Here is a 22,444-nt window from a genome sequence, read left to right on the forward strand (position 1 = left end):
AATAAATCCAAAATATTCGACAAATCATTTGCTTATGTTTCATGTTCATTTCATATCCAGATTATGTAGTAACTGGATTCAAAAATTCCTTAAAGTCACTTCCAAAGAATGGCAGTTACCTGATTTATTCCTCAAGATACCAATCCTTTAAATTATCTAACAATAATAATAATTCTGGTATTCATTAAGTGCTTAATCTGCGCCAGGCACTCAGTGGCAAGAGGCCGGGCTTGGTTGTCAGAGGTCATGGGTTTGAATCCTGGCCCTGCCACTTGTCAGCTGAGTGACCTTGGGCAAGCCACATCACTTCTCTGTGCCTCAGTTCCCTCATCTGGAAAATGGGGATGAAGACTGTATTGAGAAGCAGCGTGGCTCAGTGGAAAGAGCCCGGGCTTGGGAGTCAGAGGTCGTGGCTTCTAATCCCAGCTCTGCCACTTGTCAGCTGTGTGACTGTGAGCAAGTCACTTAACTGCTCTGTGCCTCAGTTCCCTCATCTGTAAAATGGGGATTAAGACTGTGAGCCTCACGTGGGACAACCTGATTACCCTGTATCTACCCCAGTGCTTAGAACAGTGCTCTGCACATAGTAAGCACTTAACAAATGCCAAAATGATTAAGTCCTGGGGTGGATACAAGCAAATTGGGTGGGACACAGTCCCTGTCCCACAAGAGGCTCACTGTCTTAATCCCCATTTTACAGATGAGGTGACGGGCACAGAGAAGTGAAGTGACTTACCCAACACCACACAGCAGACAAGTGGTGGAGCCGGGATTCTAAATTAATTTACAGTGTAGTCAACGTCCCTTTGTTGATATGCAAATTCACATCCTTTAACGTCTCCCTACCTACGGTTTCCCCCTTGGCAACATCTCCCTTTAGATTTCTCTCTAGCAACCCCGGGCTCTGGATGCCACCACAGTACCCTGCCTATGCCTCTGAACTTGTGCCATAGCTTATTGGCCCAAATCCAGGCTCTTCCCTCATCAACCCCCACGGCCAGTGTCCCCACCAATTACTGCAGTAACCCCCTTCCCAAATTCCTCATTTGTCCCCGCCGCTCCCTCGGCAAAACTAAAACAGGCATAAACCTTCCCTGCCCTCCGCAAGGCTAGTCTTCCCTTCCCCACTTCCCCACACCCTCACCGTCTCTCAAGATATCGCCCTATTTTTCAAGACCCATACCAGTCTGTCGTCAAATCCTAACACAAAATTTCCAGGATCCGACCCTTCATTTCTATGCAAAGAGTCATCACCCTGGTCCGGACACAGGTCAGAAACCGGCTAAACTCTTGCATCGGGCTCTGTTTGCCTCCAATCTCTCCTGTTTCCAGTCCATGTTTCGCTCTGCTGCCTGGATCATTTTTTTCTAACGCATTGCTCTGTCCATGTCTTCCTGCCCTTCGGAAACCTCAGATGGTTAGCCATTCCTCTTGGCATCTAGCAGGAATTCCTCATCGACCCCTGGCATTCAGTCAGCGCTCTCTCTCTTCCTCCTTAGCTACTCTTTTCCACAACACCAAAATTCACACTCTTTGTTCCTCTCAAGTTCACCTGTCCCTGAGCCTCGCTCTCATCTCTACTGCCTCTGATGCTTCAAAGTTGACAAACAACAGCTTTCCCCATTTTTGAAACCCTTCTGAAGGACCTGAGACCTTTGGGCCTCTGGTATTCACCCCACAGCACTTCTGTACAGATCTATAAAATATTATACATTATATTACCATCGGTCCCCACCTCCAGACTGTAAGCCTGTTGTGGGCAGGGAACATTTCTACCAACTCTTGTACTGTACTCTCCCGAGCACTTAGTACAGTATTCCGAAGGCAATAAGCACTTCATCAATACTATTGATTCTGAAATTACGTTTCCTTCAGGCCTTACCTAATTTCTAATCTCTCCTGCTTTTACTCCCATTAAAACCGCTTAAGTCTTAAAATACTCACAACCTCCTCAAACGCCTAGCTTTGTACCCTCCCTATTACTGAAGCACTGACATAAGAATATATCTTCTTTCCTCCCTCCACTTGTCATTTATTTTAGAGTTTGTCTCATGCTAGATTGTAAGCTTCCTGAGAGCAGAGATTTTCATTAATAGTATTATACCCCCCCACTGGAATAAGCATACAGTAGAGGCTCAAGCAATATTAATCAATTTTAATATTGAACATTTACTGTGTGCACAGCACTATACTTGGAGAGTACAATATACTTACTGTACTAGTGATTCCCGCTAAGTTGTTCGCACAAATGTTTTGTTTTTTACCTACAGAGATTTAATGATGCCTTAACTACAGTACTCCATTATGGGTTGTTAAGTGAGAAAAAATATATCAATAATTGAGTGTAATTATAAATGTTTAATTGAAATATCAAATTAAAAGAACACTACGAATTAGCTTCGCATAAGGTTTCAGGAACAGACTTAATAGGGCTATAAGCAATAGAGGTTTTCCCTGTGAGATCTATACATACGTGCCCTCTCTGGTCATATTTTAATGTCAGCATCAAGGTACAGGCAACTCTTTATTTCTTTCCTATTTTGAAGATCCTTAAGAAAAGAGTACAGCAACTAATGATATTCTAGCTTACTCAGAAGTGCATTCCAATTTTGAAGATCCTCGAAAAAAGATCACGGGAGCTAATGACATTCTAACTTAGAAGAGCGTTCCAATTTTAGACATAGAATCTCTTTACCAATTTCTCATTCCTTAATTTTATTAAAAAGAGAGCACTAAATGCACTAACATGGATGAAAGTATAAATACGCCCGAAGTTATAGTTAGGCTACTGTTACATGTGCAGACAAAACAAGAAAAGTGATCAGGTGTATTAAAACAAAGCACCGTAAAAGGGCAAAGTATTATAACGTTGGGAAGGTACATTGCCATGTTTGAAATACAAGTTGTCCTGCTTGGGTCATGGACGAGCACTCTGGCAACCAATTGCTTGCTGCAGCCATTGGCTGGAAGGACTGGCGCGGAGGAGGAGCAAGAAAAAGAAGGGGAAGGGGTAGGGCAGCCGAGTCTGGTTTTCTGAAAGCATTCGGAGAGAAGATCGGCAGAACTGGCCCTGAAGGGGAGAGTCCAGCTGCCAGAAGAGCAGGTGTTTAGAGATCTGGGCACAAATTGGATATTTCAGTAATTTCAGAATGAACCGTCACCTGAGGATTAACTTTCTACCCAGCATAGAGCAGTGGAAAGCACACAGGCCTGGGAGTTAGGGATCTGGGTTCTAATCCAACGTTATATTACTTTGCCCCTTTACGGTGCTTTCTTTTAATGCACCTGATCACTTTTCTTGTTTTGTCTGCACATGTAACAATAGCCTAACTATAACTTCGGGTGTATTTATACTTTCATCATTTCCTTAGCCGTAAAATAGGAAGGAATCTACTTATTCTCCCTTCCCCTTGCTAGGTGAGGCCCATGTGGGATAGAGGAGGTGTTAGCTGGTGAGTAAGGATCCTATTTCATTCATTCAGTCGCATTTATTGAGCGCCTACTGTGTAAGCGCTTGATAAATACGATTGAATGAATGAATGAGTTCCAAGTCGGAGGGAGAGTGTGGAAAAGGGGTCACAACTCAGGAAAGATTCTGGAGTCAACATCACTGGATAGTTTCTCAAATCACTGGTCCAGTGGGAGGCAGTAGCTAAGAGGGCATCGTCAGAAAGGGGAAAGAAAAGATATAAAGTAGGTTTGGCCATTAATTTTTTAACTATGAGTAGCTGGACTTGGAATAATATGGGAAGGGCTATTATGAAATGGGCTCTTATCGCCATCCGGTGGCCTAATTAAGCCATTACCTGCTTGTTCAAGAGAAACCCAGGTTGGTATATTTCCAGATTTTTATATTAATAATAATGTTGGTACTTGTTAAGCACTTACTATGTGCAGAGCACTGTTCTAAGCGCTGGGGTAGATACAGGATAATCAGGTTGTCCCACGTGAGGCTCACAGTCTTCATCCCCATTTTCCAGATGAGGGAACTGAGGCCCAGAGAAGTGAAGTGACTTGCCCACAGTCACACAGCTGACATGTGGCAGAGCCGGGAGTCAAACCCATGACCTCTGACTCCCAAGCCCGGGCTTTTTCCACTGAGCCATGCCGCTTCTCTCAATTAACCTTTTTATTAACCTTTTGCCAGCGCTTCTGAGCGACAAAGTTGGGGCCCTTGGCGTAGTTTGGGGACCAGACGAGGCCGAGGTGCAGCCCATAAATCAGAAAAAGAAAGAATAGAGAGGAGGAAAAGGAGGGGGGGGCGAATGAAGACTAGAAGACTGTATGTAGCCTGTAAGTTCCTTGTAGGCAAGGATCACCTCTACCAAGTCTGTTGTACTTTCCTAAGTGCTTAATAATAATAATAATAATGGTATTTGTTAAGCGCTTACTATGTGCCAAGCACTGTTGTAAACGCTGGATCAGTACAGCGCCCTGCACACAGAAAAAACACTCAACACCACTGATTGATTTCTCCACCAGAGTCCCAGGTTTCTTGATGGGGTTTGAACTATGCAAAGCAGTGTGACCGAATGGATAGAGCATGGGCCTGGGAGCCGAAAGAAGCTGGGTTCTAATTCTGGCTCTGCCACATGATTCCAGGCAAGTCATTTAACTTCTCTGTGCCTCAGTCGTCTCATCTGTACAAGGGGGATTAAGACTGTGAGCCTCATGTGGGACATGGACTGTGTCCAACATGATTATCTTGTATCTACCCCAGCACTTAGTACAGTGCCAGGCACATAAGTGCTTAACAAATATCATTAAAAAAAAATGCTAGATCTCATGCGGTAGGACATTAGTCTTTCCTCCTGAAGAGAGAGCGAGAGGGCAAATGTAGTTTCAGACAGGACAGAAATGGTGATGATACAGAGAACCACCACCACCAAGATAAGCAGGAGAAAAAGTCAAACTCTGCAATCTGCAAAGATGCAGGATGAGGGGGGACCGCAATTGAATTTCATAAAAATCACGAGGTGTGGACAAGGTGAACATGGAAATATCCCAAATCCTTTCACCAGGAAAAGAAACTACCCCCTCCTTCACTGAGTGGGTGAGAAGCAGACGGAATTCATTCTCACGGGAAGTTGTACGGGCCAAAACGAGGGATTCAGTAGGCTCCAGAGGGGTTGGTGTAGATTTGCTTGTTGTGGGCAAGGATCGTATCTACCACTCTATGTTGTACTCTCCCAAATGCTTAGTACAGTGCTCTGCCTACACTAAGCTCTCAAAAAATACCACTGATTGATTCATGGATTATGAGTAGTTCAAAATGGGTCACTAGAAGAGAAGTTAGAGATGGAATGGGGCAGTAATAATAATAATAATGGGGACTGTAATATAGTACATTCTCAAATGTCAGGATGTGTGGTCTTATTACCCTCATTTCTGAATCCTTTTGCCAGTGTTGGAAACGGAACAGACCACTGGCCTGAGCCAACAAAGGCACTGTCGGTCTTCTTCCTGATTGCCTGATCTGAAGACAAAGGATACACAAGTCTTGGTGGAATAAGGGCCAGGATTAGAGTCTTCTTCCTCCAAGACTTAGCAAAACCTTGGAACTTTTAATCCCCAATCTTGTTCTTTCATCATCTACTACACTCCATTGTTACATTTCAGGTGACAGATGTCATTCAACTTCAAGGGAATAGGGTGTTTCCAGATCTTATCAATATAATTCATGCACCAGATAGTTTGAATATATTTTCCTACATTGACCATTTTTTTCCCCATTTAAATGAAAATGAACAGTTCTACTGACTATTCAGAGGAATTCACATTTTGAAATACAAACTGTGCAAACCCTTATTGCCACTGCTGAAATTTGTTAATAACATAGATCTTAAGACTCCTTGAATTTCCATCCAGTAATTTTTCAGGGGTTTAAAAAGGGATGGAGAAATGAACCATTAGTTGGTGTTTTGAGAGGAGCTAAAAACAACCCTAACCTCTAAACCTCTGCAAGATTCACAGAATATAGAGCAAGAGATAAATGATCCTACATCGAGCCCTCCTTGAATTGAAGGTATATTGAATAACCTATGGTCAAAGACACTCACACCTAAATAACAGCAATAGGATACACAAAAATTAGTCTTCTTGAAAAGTAATGTCACTTTGTTTACAAAACATTTTATTCAAATATTTCAGAGAAATTCTATTTAAAAGGTATCAAAAAATCCTCATAGAAAATAAGTCATGCAGAATACAGAGAAAGATGATTTTGTTTTATGTCTTTTAAACTATGTTAAGAGAGTGGTCTGGAAAATAGCTTGTAATAATAATAATAATAATCCTTGAATTTGTAGAGCACTTCTTCCCCTCCAAGAGCTTCACAACTAATTATAAAATGGGCTGAAAACGCCTCCTTCATTCTATCAAGGGAAAATTTAAAGGGTAAATTAGCTGTCAGTTTCAAGGGAGTAGGGTGTTGACAGATCTCATTACCATGGTAGCACTGGATAGCTTGAACAATTCTCAAAAACTTTACTGTGGAGCAGGAAGAGGTGGAAATTACCCCCATTTTACAGCTGAGGAAACTGAGGTACAGAGAGGTTAAATAACTTGTCTGAGGTCACACAGTGGGTCAACAGTAGCAAAAGTGGAACTACAACCCACCTCTCCTGACTCCTAGATCCACACTTTTCCCACAAGGCCCTGCTGCTATAGCTCGTCGTGTTGATAGACATTGTACTCCTTGGATGAAATGAAGCCATCACCATCATGATCGTTCTTCTTAAAAATATCTTCCAAAACTGAATCATGGTACGACTGGTCTCGCGGCTTGTCATCCTTCTCAAATTCCTTTTTCAGGTAGTGATTGATCTAAAGGGGGAAAAAAAAAGAATTTTATTTTATGGACAGATTTCATGAAGTGTTTTCTGGGAGAACATCACAGTGAGTAATGTGATCCATCCCGAAAATATTGTAGGAAGTTATCTCTAATGCAGAAAGTTTGCAAGGAAAAGGGTGGCCCCAACAAGGAAATCCAATCTGAGCTTCAAAGTTACATTAGTTTCATTTTTTTTTTTTAAATGGCATTTGTTAACCACTTACTATATGCCAGGCACTGTACTAAGCATTGGGGTAGATACAAACTAATCAGTGTGGACACAGTCTGTGTCCCACAAAGGGCTCACAGTTTTAATCCCCATTTCACTGATGAGGTAACAGGTACAGAAGTGAAGTAACCTGCCCAAGGTCACACAGCAGACAAATGGCAGAGCCAAAATTAGAACCCAGGACCTTCTGACTCCCAAAGCTGTGCTCTACCCACTAAGCCATTTCTCTCTTCTGGCATTTCCCAAGCAAGACACCTAAGAGCCCAACATGATCTCTCCCTCTCTCCCCCTCCACAAAATTTAGTTCATTAAGAAAAATACCTTTTTATTATTAGTAATAATAACAGTATTTGTTAAGCACTTATTGTGTGCCCAGCACTGTACTAAGTTCTGGGTAGATACAGGATTATCACATTCCAGGTGGGGCTCACACTCTCAGTAGGAGGGAGAACATATAATATTGAATCCCCATTTTGCAAATGAGGGAACTGAGGCACAGAGAAATGAAGTGACTTGCCCAAGGTTATATAACAGGTACAGGATGCAGGATCAGAACCCAAGTTCTCTGACTCCCAGGTCTGAGCTCTTTTCACTAGCTCACGTTGCTTCAAGGATCTTAGTTGTGCTTAGGGGAACTGTGTCTACCAACACTATTGTACTGTTCTTTCCCAAGCGCTTAGTACAGTGCTCTGCATGCAAGTGCTCAATAAATACCATTGATTGATAAATTGACAGTGGCCACAGGGCCTATCTTCCTATCAGAATGAATGTGTTTGGCAGTCATAAATCCAGAGAGTTCTGTTCCATTACCTCAGTTTTAGAGAGCTTCTTGTCGCTGTCCAAGTCTATTTGATTAAATGTTTCGAGACTCCGTGGCCCTTTGGACACAGCATAGAGTTCGATATCAAAGATCAACGTGGCGTTGGGTGGAATCTTGCCTTGGGCTAGAGATGAGACAACAGTGAGACAACTTGTTCCCAGATCAAGTTTCCCATTCCACATCAAACTGTGCCCGTATTTCCCACCTGTGGAACCTGGAATCACATTCCCAAAGGGTAGGCCCGGGGAGAAGGAGACAGCATACTTGCCCTGATTCTTCCTCAAAGTTTGTCAGGTGCCTCTCTGTGTACCTAACTCACATACAAGACTATAAGCTCATTATGAACAGGGCACACCCCTGCTAATTCTGTTTCATTGTACTCTCCCAAGCGCTTATTACAGTGCTCTGCACATAGTAAGCGCTCCACAAATACCATTGATTGATTGACAAGAAATATACAGGAGGAGAAGAGGAGCTCTCATCAGCCTCAGAACTCCTGTACCCTGGAGACACTACAGTGCCTGGCACATAGTAAGTGCTTAACAAATACCATTATTACTATTATTATACTTAGGTTCTTACTATGTGCCAGGCACTGCACTATGCTGACCCAAGTGTGCTAACAGGACAGCTGAGTGGACTGGGTGGTTAACCTCCAGGAGAGAGTATATTATTATACTGGATGTTCCCAAGTGCTCAGTACAGTGTTCTGCATACACTCAGTACGACTGATTGATCATTTCTCATAAAGCCACAAGACAGTCTTGTAGGCAATACTGCATCAGTGGGTTTTGCCTGACAGATTAATGAAGAATGACTAATAACGCTGCATTAGAAAATAAAATTCAGAAAGCAGGAGCTTGTAGAGAGAGCAAAATGTAGAAATCAATGTTATTAGTCAGGTTTCATCTTCTCATGAATAAGGTATGATAAGGACTAGATCCGTGAACCATTTTCCAAGTTCGTGAATAGCAAGTAGGGAACAGTTTAACAAATTTCAAAACAGACACCAGAGTCCAGCTGATTTTCTGGTAACACTGAGGTTGTGTTCCTAGAGAAACCGCATTCACAAAAACTTGTGTTGAAGCACTCTTGCCATATCGGACACTGCACATTAATGCACAGTTGTTTCTTCCAACCCCACAATAGGCTGTATGTATCCAGACACATGTGTGTTCTCTGAATGCTCCCTAATTCTACAACGCCGCTCTGTCCAGGGCATATAATGAAAAGACATGCTGTGGCACAAACAGACTGATTATTTCTCTTCAATGATAAACTAATCTGTTGACGGGCTCTAGAAGAGTCTCAGATATGACTCAGGATCCACTCCGGCTGACTTATGTAAGCAAAATGGTTCCTGAAATAACTCAGATTCTAAAAAAAGAATCGGGAGAACTAAGTTAGGAGTCCCCAGGGGCTCCAATATCTTCTGTTAATCGGTAAAAGATGGTGGCAGGAAGCAGGAACAGCTCAGCTGTAAAAGCAGGATGACCATTCTTAGCTAGGAGAAAGGTGCTAGAGAGTGGTAGACAACAAATAAACAGGATCAGGGAGATCCAAAAGCCAGTGCAAAAATATTGACGGGATCATGCTTCATGCAGTTAATACTAAACTACAGCTTGCTCTATAATCTCTTTTTTAATGCTATCTGTTAACGCCTGTGTGTCAGGCATTGAACTAGTCCATGGTCCCCCATGGGCCTCACAGCTTCAATCACCATTTTATAGATGAGGAAACTGAGGCACAGACAAATGACTTACCCTAGTTCACACAGCAGACAAGTAGTGTGACCTGGATTAGAACCTAGGTCCTCTGACTTTGCTCTCTCCATTAAGCCATGCTGCTACACGGTTAATACTTGAATAGGCACCAAGAGCTGGCCAAAAGCTCTAAGCCAAAGCCTTTTCAAATTCACTTAGTGCTTTTCCAAAAGCCACGAATGGTTGTAGTAAAAAAAAACAAACAAACAAAAACATACCTTCTCTGACCAAATATAAATATTTAAAATTAAATGGAACTCTACACCTTTGGCATAATTTGAAGAGTAGCAGTTATTGCTGTTCACGGTGAATAAGGGCAGGGAACATGTCTACCAACTCTGTTATAGTGTACTCTCCCAACAGTTTAGAAAGTGCTCTGCACAGAGTAAGCGCTCAATAAATATGATAAACATGAATTTGGGGGGGGGGGGCAAAAGTTTTAAGGATGAAAAACCCCAAACAAGCAAAATATCTGCTTGCCCTGCGCATGCCCATTTAGAAATAACAACTGTGCCCATTCCAGCATAGATAAGGTAGGTAGGAGCCCTTTGGCCTAGTGGATAGAGCATGGGCCTGGGAATCAGAAGGACCTGGGTTCTAATCCCAGCTCCACCACTTGTCTGTTGTGTGACTTTGGGCAAGTCACTTCACTGGGCCTCAGTTACCTCATCTGTAAAATGGGGTTAAGACTGTGAGCCCAATGTGGCCCTTAGTAAGTGCTTGACAAGTATCATAATTATTATTACAACAGAGAAAGTGCTCATTTGACAGGACCTGGCTTAGGGAACAACAGCTGCTTTGCATAAGATGTCAATTACTCTCCTGGTAATTCCATTACCATTAAGCCATGCTACCATTCCATTATACGGCTGCCACTGCGATTCTTAGTGAAATACTGGTTAAGTGCTCATAACCCAAGGGTACTTGTGTGAGCTATGTGTAGGGAACCTACATATTTGGAGCTTTGCTCTAAAGGGAGAGAGCAGGAGCATTCTCAAGCCAAATCTCAGTAGCCAGGGCATGGAGCACAGGCATGGCTAGCTGAATGGCACGGTTTTCCAAGTCAGAGTTCTGGGATAGTGGTACAGTACTGGAGCCATCTTGGGCTGCACGAGGAAGGAAAGGTGGTTAATATAAATACCTTGAGAACTATACATACCAAATGGAAAGAGAGGTTAAGATCTAGAAAGGCACATGCAATTCAAGACCACAGACATCATTTCCAGCATGCAGGGAATTTGAGACAAAGGTGTGGCACAGAAAAATTTCTTCAAGTGAGACCTAAAACAAAGTCACACAAGAGGTTAGATGCTGACAACACTGCAATAAATGGAGAAATTACAAGTTGCCTTGAAAACATAACCCAGACTTGCTAACTCTGGTTCATCGCCAAAATTTTGATGCAACCTACTTTGATGCTAGTAGTCAACTCACCAAATTTCAATTTCATTTTCCAAGGAAAATTATTCTGATTGATTAAAAAAAAAACAAACACTCAACTTGTTTCACCCATAAAAGTCTAAAAGTAGGAAATGAACGTAATCATTATAAACTAAATAGGAGATGGTATCTTTTGCAAGAGGAGGGGATCATGTCTACCCACTCTACCGCATGCTCCCAAGCACTTTGTACAGTGCTCTATACACATTAGGTGCTCAGTTACTCAATCAGTAGTGTTTCTTGAGTGCTTACTCTGCCTAACATGGTAAGCACTTAACAGATAGCATAATTATTACAATACCATTGATTAATAGGACATGAAGTAAGGTGGGGGTGAGAAGATTGTAACTGTACAGTGATGGAATTTATCACAAGTCTCTGGTAAAAGAATGAGGACATTAGGACAGTTCATTTAAGACAAGCAGCAGCATGGCTTAATGGAAAGCACACAGGCCTGGGAGTCAGAAGACTTGGGTTCTAATCCTAGGTCTGCCACTTGCCATCTATGTTGCCATAGACAAATCACTTAACTTTTCTGCTTCAGGTTTCTCATCTGTAAAAATGGGGATGCAGTACTTGTTCTCCCTCCTCCTTAGACTGAGAGCTCTTTGTGGGGCAGCTCTGTCCAATCTGCTTATACTGCATCCACCCCAAAGCCACAGGGCTTGGCACCTAATAATAATGATTACAGTATTTGTTAAGCACTTATAATGACTGTTCTAAGCACTGGGATAGATATAAATTAATCAGGTTAGATGCAGTCCCTATCCCTTATGGGGTTCACAGTCTAAGTACGAGGGAGGACAGGTATTTAATTCCCATTTTACAGATGAGGAAAGTGAGGCCCAGAAAAGTTAAATGACTTTCCCAAGGACACACAGCAGTCAAGTGATGGAGCCAGGATTAGAAACCAGGTCCCCTGAGTTCCAGGCCTGGGCTCTTTCCATTAGATAGAGTAAGCAATTAACATACCATAATCACTTATTCTAAAGCTGGAACAGTTGATTCTATCTTAGACTGTAAGACTGAGGGCAGGGAATGTGCCTTATTTCAACTTCACAGTGCTTAGTGCAGTGCTCTGAACATAGCAGACACTCTAACAGTATTGTTTAATTATGATCTTCAAGGCGTATTAGGCTACTGAAATATTTATAGTAAGCTGTTAGAATCCGAGGGCATTCTGGTGTACTTTCCCTGCTGCTTAGTACAGTGCTCTGCACATAGTAAGCACTCAATAAATACCACCAATTGATTGACAGAGGCTACTGCAATTACACTGCACAAGCAGTCGGCACAACCTCAAGATTCCATATATGCACAAAACCTCAGAGGATTTTTTTCTGTGGGTTCAAAGTCCTGAATATCCAGCTTGCATTTTATTTTTCTACAGTTTGTGCTATGACGTGAGCTGGCACTACAGGATGTTTCCTCCCTCTCTGGATATATGAAATAGCTCATTAAGTGGTAAGCGTCATGAAGACAAGCAAATTTTTTAATGGTATATGTTAAGTGCTTACAATGTGCCAGGCACCACACTTAGTGCTGGAATAGATACAAGCTAATCAGGTTGGACACGGTCCCTGTCCCACAAGGGGCTCAGAGTTTTAATCCTCATTTTACAGATGAGGTAACTGAGGCACAGAGAAGTGAGGTGACTTGCTCGAGGTCACGTAGCAGACAAGTGGCAGAGCTGGGATTTGAACCTGTGTCCTTGTTCTACCTACTGGTCAGTGCTGCTTCTCTCATCTTTCTTCTGAGGGGCAATAGTGGAAGAAAACTCTGGAAAGCCTTGGGTCAAATGCTCTCCCAAGTGCTTAGTACAGTGCCTTGCCACAGTGCGCACTCAATAAAGATGACTGAAAGAATGAATGAAATGCTCAGTACTTCCAAATGCCCTCCTGTGGCAGATAACCTTGGAAAAGCTCCCTGGATGAAGGTCACACCCACATATCAGATGATGTAATGCATATGTTGATCTCAGCACTAAAGGCGGCATGGCTTAGTGGAAAGAGCAAAAGATTGGGAGTCAGAAGATCTGGGTCCACCACCTGCATGTGATGAGACTCTGGGCGGGTGGCTAACTTGGGTACATTGTAGTTTTTTCATCTGAGAAATGGGGATAAAACACCCATCATTCCCCAGACTGGGAGCCCTAAAGGAGACAGAGACTGTGCCTGAAGTGATAGCCTCTCTAGTCCAGCCCTTGATACTTAGTAAGTGCTAAATATCATTATTATTATTATTATTACCAGATTACATGAATTTCAGGACTGGCCCAACTATTCTTACCTGAAAAGTAGCAACAAGGTATCTTATTCCCCACATTATTAACACTTATGAACCAAAAATGCATGCAAAGTTTTTCAGAAGAGTTAAGGTATATGTTTCTGTGATTTAAAAAAAATGAAACTGAGGAAAATGACAAGGAAGAAAAATGAACAATAAACAGTAACCTTACCATATCCTTCACTTCCATATGCAAGTGATGGGGGGATTGTCACTTTCCGTTTCTCTCCAGGACACATGCCCATCATAGCAATGTCTAACCCTTTAATTACTTGTCCAACTCCAAGAACAAACCATTTTGGGTGGCCTTCATTTTGGGTCCGGCTATAAATTAAAAAAATTTTTGAAGCCAACAAGTTTCAATTGTAAGTAAAATCATACTGTGGAAAATAATCATTTGTATATTAGTTTGTATCTACCCCCACGCTTAATGCAGTGCCTGGCACATAATAATCACTTAAACTCTACCATTATTATATTAAAGTACATCCATATATTTTCAAGTCACCTACAGGAAGCTGTCAAAACACATCCATGTACAAATTGTTGTATACTGTATAACAATCCCGCTATAACACTATTCTTTCAGCTTTTTCTTGATCTTGTTATTGGATTTCAATCAATGGTATTTACTACAACACTATACTAAACGCTTGGGAGAGTACAGTACAACAGAGGTGGTAGACACGTTCCCTGCCCACAAGCTTACATATCTCTAAAATCCAGATGATTTCCAGATACAACTGCAGAGTTTATCTTGGTTGTATTTCTCTTCTCTTTTAAGTATTCTGAAAAAGTGGGATGGAGTCATTATGGCACATTTCATTTTAGCATAGGTTGTCTGTTGACTCAGAATGCCTTTATGATGAAAATAAACCACTAAAGACATTAAATCTAATTCACAATATTTCAGCATTGCCATATATTTACAGGGCCATTTGATGACCAAGCCACATATATGGTTTTATCTTTTAAAATATATTCATATTCTTTCATCAAATTTTGATATACTTTACATTATTTCCTTTGGGAAGCTAATATTCTATTTTCGTGTAACCAATGAGTGCTGAAGAATAGCAGTATTTCAAAATGCTCTATGGTTATTAATTATTCCTTATGACACCTTCCTGGACCTGCAATTTTCTTGAGCCATGAAAGGAAAACGTCTTTTCCTAAACCACTCATCAAGTCAGTAGGTCAGACCAGGTAAGATCTTGGATGCCTAGCCCTGTTCTCAATAAACTCTGTTGATATGTATGAATAAATCCACCTAAAAAAGTCATTTGGAGGAAAAAAACACTCTACTAGACATCTACATACCAGTGATATCCAAATGGGTGATTGCTACCTGCCCTCCCCTACTGCTGTGTAGATACTCTGAACTAAGGTCTTATTCTCTTAAGTGTCTAGTTTTTTGTTGGATTGTACTCTTCCAAGCACTTAGTACAGTGTCCTGCATGAGGTAAGCGCTCAATAAATATGATTGAATGAATTAACTCTCCTGTTCCCTGAAGCAGTTGAATCTTGCAGATCTCATTGAAGCTACAGAAATTCAGTACAGCTGTAAAGCCTGCAGAAGGAGTTACGCAATTTCTGTTTCCTTGCACTCATTCTTCAAGTTTCCCTGTTCCCCCTCCCAGAATGAGAAAGTTTTATCATAATACTTAGGTGCGTTTCAAAACCAGCCTGGGAAAATGGGTAAATATTGGTTTCCCTACAAAACAGGGCCAAGGAGAGGGAGTCTAAGTAACTTGTGGACACCACATAAAGTTAAAACATATCCTCGATATTCTAGGTGCTTTGAATATCTAGGCCGGTCTGGTGCTTTGTCTAAAAAAAGGACACTTGCATTTTTGTTCATCTACTATATTTTGGATGTGATATTTCTCTTGCTTATTTTTAGCTCATAAAGAAGAAAACTGTAAATACTTATACTTGGAAAGTTTCAGGATACATATGGAATTTACCATGCACTGTCTATACCCAGTGCCTGGAGGCTTCACTTGGGATCTAATTCAGCTACACCATTTATATCCAGCAACTGACTCATCAAAAACACTTTGATTAAACAGATGTCTACTGAAGAAAAACAACTTTAAACAGTGAACTGGAGACAAAATTGAGTTTGTTTAGGCGTCTGAAAGTCCTACATTGCAGTGGTAAGGAATTACATCTCATTTCTTACTCACACTGAACCCCGATCTCATCTATCTCACTGCCGACCCCTTGCCCACATCCTCACTTTGGTCTGGAATTCTCTCCCACTTGGGAGAAGGAGTGTGGCCTAGTAGGATAAGCACGAGCCTGGGAGTCAGAGGACCTGGGATCTAATCCTAGCTCTGCCACGTGTCAGTTGGAGGACCTCGGACAAACCACTTCTCTGTGGCTCAATTCCCTCATCTGCAAAGTGGGGATTCAATACTTGTTCTCCCTCCCACTTGGACTGTGAGCCCCTTGTGGAACCTGATTACCTTGTAACTACCCCAGCACTTACTTAATACTGGACTTGACACGTAGTAAATGCTTAACACACCACAGTTGCATTCAGACCACCATTCTTTCCATAATCAAAAGACTTATTAAAATCACCTCTCTCCCCATACGGTCTTCAATTTAGGCCATCTTTTTCCCTACTTCCTCTTCCTTCTGTTGCCTCTGCACTTGGCTCTGTATCCTTTAAGCACCTGATATTCATTCCATTGTATTTATATAAACAGCCATAATTTACCTAAGCTGCAAGACCTGTGAGCTCCTTGTGGGCAGGGAATGGGTCTACCAATTAACTCTATTGTATTGAACTCCTCCAAGAGCTTGGAAGAGTGCTCTGTGCCAGGTAAGCGCTCAATAAATACCATTGATTGATTCCATTTCACTTAAGGCGTGCCTGTTATTCATTTTTAACTCTTCCTGGAGGTCTTTTAAACTTGTGCTCTCCCAAGCACTTAGAACAGTGCTCTCCACACAGCGGTGCTCAATAAATGGCAATGATGGATGATAGAAGCCACCACGCCATTCAGAGTGACTTCGATTTAGTACCACAGACATAGCAAGACGGTTCTAGAAGGGCTTCTCAAGGTACCGTCCACGTAAAGTTTTTTTTAATGGTACCCAAAAAAATATCTGGCCACCAACCTGCCTTTCAATTCCTGTATTAAAACCAACTTTTCAGAAAAACTTGGGTGGGTGAACAAAGTTAACTGGGCTTATATTTTCATGGCCGTTGCCTTTTTCTAGGTGACATAAGTTATACGCTCAAGAGTGGCTGGGTGGATCTTTGCTCATTTAAGCTTTCAGCTTCAATTTTTTTTCATGGAATAATCTTAATTCACCCCAAAGTGTGCGAAGCAATTCTCATTTCATTTTTCCCACCCTGCTTCCAAATAGGAAGACTTTGATTTTCCTCAATCTTTCTAACCCTCATTGTCCCTTTCAGACTCCAGGCACCACTACAGATGATGTGCATTGTGCCTTCAGAGAATGCAGTTTGCAAATGTGTCCTGTGACTGGATCCACAGGAAGCCCCAAAACCCCCCCCAAAACCCAACAATAAGCCAAGAACAAAACCCCCCTCCATTTTATAAGCTTTAGAAGTCTCAAATGCAACTTGGGAAAAAGTGACATTTTATTATTTCAATAACTGCAGAAGTCATTTTTTCCCCTCCCAGGTGAAAAACCAGGTCATTAAGCAAATGAGAAGTAGCATGACCTAGTGGATAGAGCACAGGTCTTGGAGTCAGAAGGATCTGCGTTTTAATGCCGCCCCCATCACTTGTTTATGTGGCCTTGGGCAAATCATTTAATTTCTCAGTGCCTCAATTATCTCATCTGCAAAATGGGGAGTAAGACTGGGAGCCCCATGTGGAACATGCACCGAGTCCAACTGATTAGCTTGTATCTAGCCCAACACTTCTTTTTTGTGGTATTTGTTAAGCACTTACCATGTGCCAGGCACTGTACTAAGCACTGAGGTAAATACAGTGCCTGGCACAGAGTAAGCACTTAACAAATGCCATAAAAAATGGCTTAAATGGAGATGAAACTGTGCCCACATCTCATCCACTTTCTGAAGCGAGTCAGCCTTTTAATTTTCATTCAATAGTATTTATTGAGCGCTTACTTTGTGCAGAGCACTGTACTAAGCGCTTGGAGTGTACAAGTCGGTAACAGAATTTTCCTTGCCTCTGGATTAAGGAAGTTAACGCCTACTTGCTGCTGACTTCTGGCTGAATTCAACTGAATTCAATCGTATTTATTTAGCCGTTTACCGTGTGGAGAACGCTGTACTAAGCGCTTGGCAGAGGACAATGTAACAGTATAACAGATGCATTCCCTGCTCACGACAAGCTTAAAGTCTAGAAGGGGAGACAGACATCGATGTAAGTTAATGCAAATATGTACATAATAATAATGGTATCTGTTAATCGCTTACTACGTGCCAGGCACTGTTCTAAGCGCTGGAGTAGATTGGGTTGGACACAGTCCCCGTCCCACACAGGGCTCACAGTCTTAATCCCCATTTTACAGATGAGGGAACTGAGGCCCAGAGAAGTGAAGTGACTTGCCCAAGGTCACGCAGCAGACAAGTGACAGAGCCGGGATTAAAACCCATGACCTTCTTGACCCCCCCAGGCCCATGCTCTATCCACTAGACCATCCTACCTAAGTGCTATGGGTCTGGGATGGGGGTGGTGGGGAGGGGGAGATAACTAAAGGTAGCAAGTCAGGGTGATACAGAAAGGAGTGGGAGAAGGGCAGCACGACGTAGGGGAAAAAGCCCGGACTTGGGAGTCAGAGGTCATGGGTTCGAATTCCAGCTCTGCCACTTGTCAGACGTGTGACTGGGGGCAAGTCACTTAACTTCTCTGTGCCTCAGTTACCTCATGTGTAAAATGGGGATCAAGATTATGAGCCCCACGTGGGACAACCTGATAAACTTATCTCCCCCAGTGATTGGAACAGTTCTTAGCACACTGTAGAAGCAGCGTGACTCTGTGGAAAGACCCTGGGCTTGGGAGTCAAAGGTCATGGGTTCGAATCCCAGCTCTGCCGCTTGTCAGCTGTGTAACTGGGGGCAAGTCACTTCACTTCTCTGAGCCTCGGTTCCCTCATCTGGAAAATGGGGATGAAGACTGGGAGCCTCACGTGGGACACCCTGATGACCCTGAACCTACCCCGGTGCTTAGAACAGCGCTCTGCACATGACAAACACCAACATTATTATTATCAATCCCCATTTTCCAGATGAGATAACCAGAGAAGCGCCTTGCCTCCGGTCACAGAGCTGACCAGTGGCAGGGGCGGGATTCAAACCCATGACCATCATTATGATGCATTATTATTATTATCCCGGCTCTGCCACGTGTCAGCTGTGTGACTGTGGGCCAGTCACTTCACTTCTCTGGGCCTCAGTGACCTCATCTGGAAAATGGGGATGAACTGTGAGCCTCACGGGGGACCATCTGATGACCCTGGATCTCCCCCAGCGCTTAGAACAGTGCTCGGCACATAGTAAGCGCTTAATACCAAAATTGGGAAGCAGCGTGGCTCGGTGGAAAGAGCCCCGGCTGGGAAGTCAGAGGTCATGGGTTCGAATCCCGGCTCCGCCACGTGTCAGCTGGGGGACTGTGGGCAAGTCACTTCTCTGGGCCTCAGTGATCTCATCTGGAAAATGGGGATGAAGACTGGGAGCCCCACGGGGGACCACCTGATGACCCCGGATCTCCCCCAGCGTTTAGAACAGTGCTCCACACCTAGTAAGCGCTTAACAAATACCCACATTATTATTATTCCCCTGGATCTCTCCCAGCGCTTAGAACAGTGCTCTGCGCATAGTAAGCGCTGAACAAATACCCACATTATTATTATTATTATTCCCCTGGATCTCTCCCAGCGCTTAGAACAGTGCTCTGCGCATAGTAAGCGCTTAACAAGTACCCACCTTATTATTATTATTAATCCCCATTTTCCAGATGAGGTCACCAGAGAAGCCCCACCCGAGCTGACCAGCGGCCGGGATTCGAACCCAGGCCCACCATTATGCTGCGCTTATTGAGAGGGGAGGAAGGCCAGCACTAGGAGGGCGGCCTGGAGGCGGGGGGGGGGGGTGTCCCGGCTTCTCCCGACCTGCAGTAGAATCTGGAGCCGTCCCGGGCCAGGTAACCGTCGTAGTGGGCGTTGAGCAGGTCCCCCTTCTTGCTTGTCTTGGCGCAGTCCCGGGGCAGATGGACCACTTCGATCTCCACGTCCTCCGGGCGCCCCTGGCCGCCCGGCAGGAGGAGGCCCACGGCCTGCCACAGCAAAACACACCGCAAAGCGGGACGCATGGCGCCCCCCTCCCCCCCCCCGACCCCGCAGCCGCCCGCCTTCTTTGCCCGCTCGGGCCCGGGACGCGTGGCAAGGCGTGACGTCACCGATGGGGCGGGGAGGGGGGCCCAGTGACGTCATGGAGGCGGGGCCTGATCCCGAGGGGCGTGGTCGGGCCCCCGAGGACTTGTCGGGGCGGGGCCGATGACGTAACGGGAGGCGTGGCCGGAGCCCGAGGCGTGGCCCGGCCCCCAGGGCGGGTCGGGGGCGGGGCCTGGTGACGTGTGGGGGCGTGGATTATGTGCCAAACACTGCTCTAAGCACTGCGGTAGATACAAGGTAATGAGGTGGTCCCACGTAAGGCTCACAGTCTTAATCTCCACTTTACAGACGAGGGAACTGAGGCACAGAGAAGTGAAGTGACTTGCCCAGAGTCACACAGCAGACAAGGGGCTGAGCAAGGATTAGAACTCATGTCTTCTGGCTCCCAAACCCGTGCTCTTGCCACTAGGCCATTCATTCATTCAATCGATCGTATTTATTGAGCGCTTACTGTGTGCAGAGCACTGTACTAAGCGCTTGGAAAGTACAATTTGGCAACAGAGTCAATCCCTGCCCAGTAACGGGCTCACAGTCTGGAAGGGGGAGAGAGACAGCAAAACAAAACAAGTTGATAGGCATCAATACCATCAAAATGAATAGAATCATAGATATCTACACATCATTAATAAAGTAGAGTCATAAATATGTACAAATATACATAAGTGCTGTGGGCAGGGGAAGGGGGTAGAGCACAGGGAGGGAGTAGGGGCAATAGGGAGGGAGTAGGGGCAATGGGGAGGGGAGGAGGAGCAGAGGAAAAGGGAGGGCTCAATCTGGGAAGGCCTCCTGGAGGAGGTGAGCCCTCAGTAGGGCTTTGAAGAGGGGAAGAGAGCTAGTAAGCGCTCGATAAATGGCATTGATTGATTGAGAAATGGATAGAGAGTCAGGTAAAAAGAGTACAGGGGCAACAGGAGACAGAATAGGAGAGACAGAAAGGGAGGATCAGAAGCCCCAAGACACGAAAAGGACAAAAAGGGAGAGTATCAGGACAGGAACACAGAGCTAGAGAAAGACAAGTAGGGAGAGAAGCAAATTGACAGATAAACAAATAAATCAATCGAAGATCTAAGAAATACAGCTGAAAAAGGAAAAGCGCAGGGGAAGATGAGAATGACAAGGAATTACGAGTGAAGAGGGAAGGGACCGGGAGGGTCTGCCAAAAATCTTTCTGCCAGTTTCTAAATTTAAAGTCTGAATTAGGTGCCAGTACCAAGGTCCTCACCAGTTTGTATAAATGAATCATTTTTTCCCTCGTGGGACTGAATATCTCATTAGGGGAAGAGGAAGCAGGTGTTATCTCAGCCTGGGGTAGCAGGTAGGAGACCCTCATCTCCACCAGCTGGAGTAGCATTCCCTCCCTCTGGAACATGGAGTGGAGCCACAGGAGCTGGCAAAATTCACGCCATAAATTTCAAGAGAGGAGGAGTAAAATCCAGATTGGGTGTGGGGGAAAGAAGAAAGGGAGACAGACCAGTGGCAGTGAGGAAGCAAATGGGGACATGGGCACCCTGCTGCTTTCCAGCTGTGTAGACAAAGCTATGATTTTTCTTCACGAGGAGCAGGCCATTACCGTCCCTCCCTTGAAAATTCTACTAAAAAAGAAAAAAAAATCACATCTCTTCCAGGAAGCCTTCCTTGACTAATCTTTTTTTAATCTCCCCACTCAACTTGACTATCCTGTATCTACCCCGGTGTTTAGAACAGTGCCTGGCACATACTAAGCACTTAACAAATGCCATAATAATAATTTCCCTTTCTACTGTTTTCCTAAGGATTTAGGTGTTCACTTCATCCTTTGTTCTCACAGCTCTACTCTGCCCCTTGTCAGCTGTGTGAAAAGGGGGATGAAGACTGTGAGTGCCACGTGGGACAACCTGATTGCTTTGTAATAATAATAATAATAATGTTGGTATTTGTTAAGCGCTTACTTTGTGCAGAGCACTGTTCTAAGTTCTGGGAGAGATCCAGGTAATCAGGTTGTCCCACGTGGGGCTCACAGTCTTCATCCCCATTTTACAGATGAGGTAACCGAGGCACAGAGAAGTGAAGTGACTTGCCCACAGTCACAAATGCACCTCACCTCTCTTTGGCCCGAGCAGCACGTCTTAGTGGTGAGAGCTCGGCCTTGGGAGTCCGAGGTCTTGAGTTCGAATTCCGCCTCCGCCCTGTGCCTGCCGGGTGGCCTTGGGCAAGTCATTTCACTTCTCTGGGCCTCAGTGACCTCCTCTGTTTATTGCTATTATTCTTGTCTGTCTGTCTCCCCCGATTAGACTGTAAGCCCGTCAAAGGGCAGGGACTGTCTCTATCTGTTACCGATCTGTCCATTCCAAGCGCTCAGTCCAGTGCTCTGCACATAGTAAGCGCTCAATAAATACTATTGAATGAATGCATGAAAAGGGGGATGAGGACTGTGAGTCCCACGTGGAACAACCTGAACGCCTTGTATCCCCCGCAGCGCTTAGAACAGTGCCTTGCACGTAGCAAGCGCTTAACCAATAGCATAATTTTTATTGGGAAGCGTGGCTCGGTGGAAAAGAGCCCGGGCTTCGGAGTCAGAGGTCATGAGTTCGACTCCCGACTCTGCCACTTGTCAGCCGTGGGACTGGGGGCGAGTCACTTCACTTCTCTGGGCCTCAGTTCCCTCATCCGTCAAATGGGGATGAAGACTG

At 44.0% G+C, this 22,444-nt stretch overlaps 1 protein-coding gene across 1 annotated transcript; it reads right to left on the reverse strand.

Moving 5' to 3' along the window:
- Positions 1-6,107: 6,107 nt before the first annotated feature.
- On the reverse strand, positions 6,108-19,713 carry FKBP7 (FKBP prolyl isomerase 7). Its single transcript, XM_007671283.4, has 4 exons — positions 19,494-19,713; positions 13,543-13,694; positions 7,872-8,005; positions 6,108-6,825 (listed from the first exon to the last, which is right to left on the reverse strand). The coding sequence occupies exons 1-4, from the start codon at positions 19,691-19,693 to the stop codon at positions 6,664-6,666; spliced, it is 648 nt and encodes a 215-aa protein (XP_007669473.2). The 5' UTR covers positions 19,694-19,713; the 3' UTR covers positions 6,108-6,663.
- Between the last annotated feature and the right edge of the window lie 2,731 nt (positions 19,714-22,444).

This window comes from Ornithorhynchus anatinus, chromosome 9 (assembly GCF_004115215.2).
Source record: "Ornithorhynchus anatinus isolate Pmale09 chromosome 9, mOrnAna1.pri.v4, whole genome shotgun sequence".
Taxonomy (NCBI): domain Eukaryota; kingdom Metazoa; phylum Chordata; class Mammalia; order Monotremata; family Ornithorhynchidae; genus Ornithorhynchus; species Ornithorhynchus anatinus.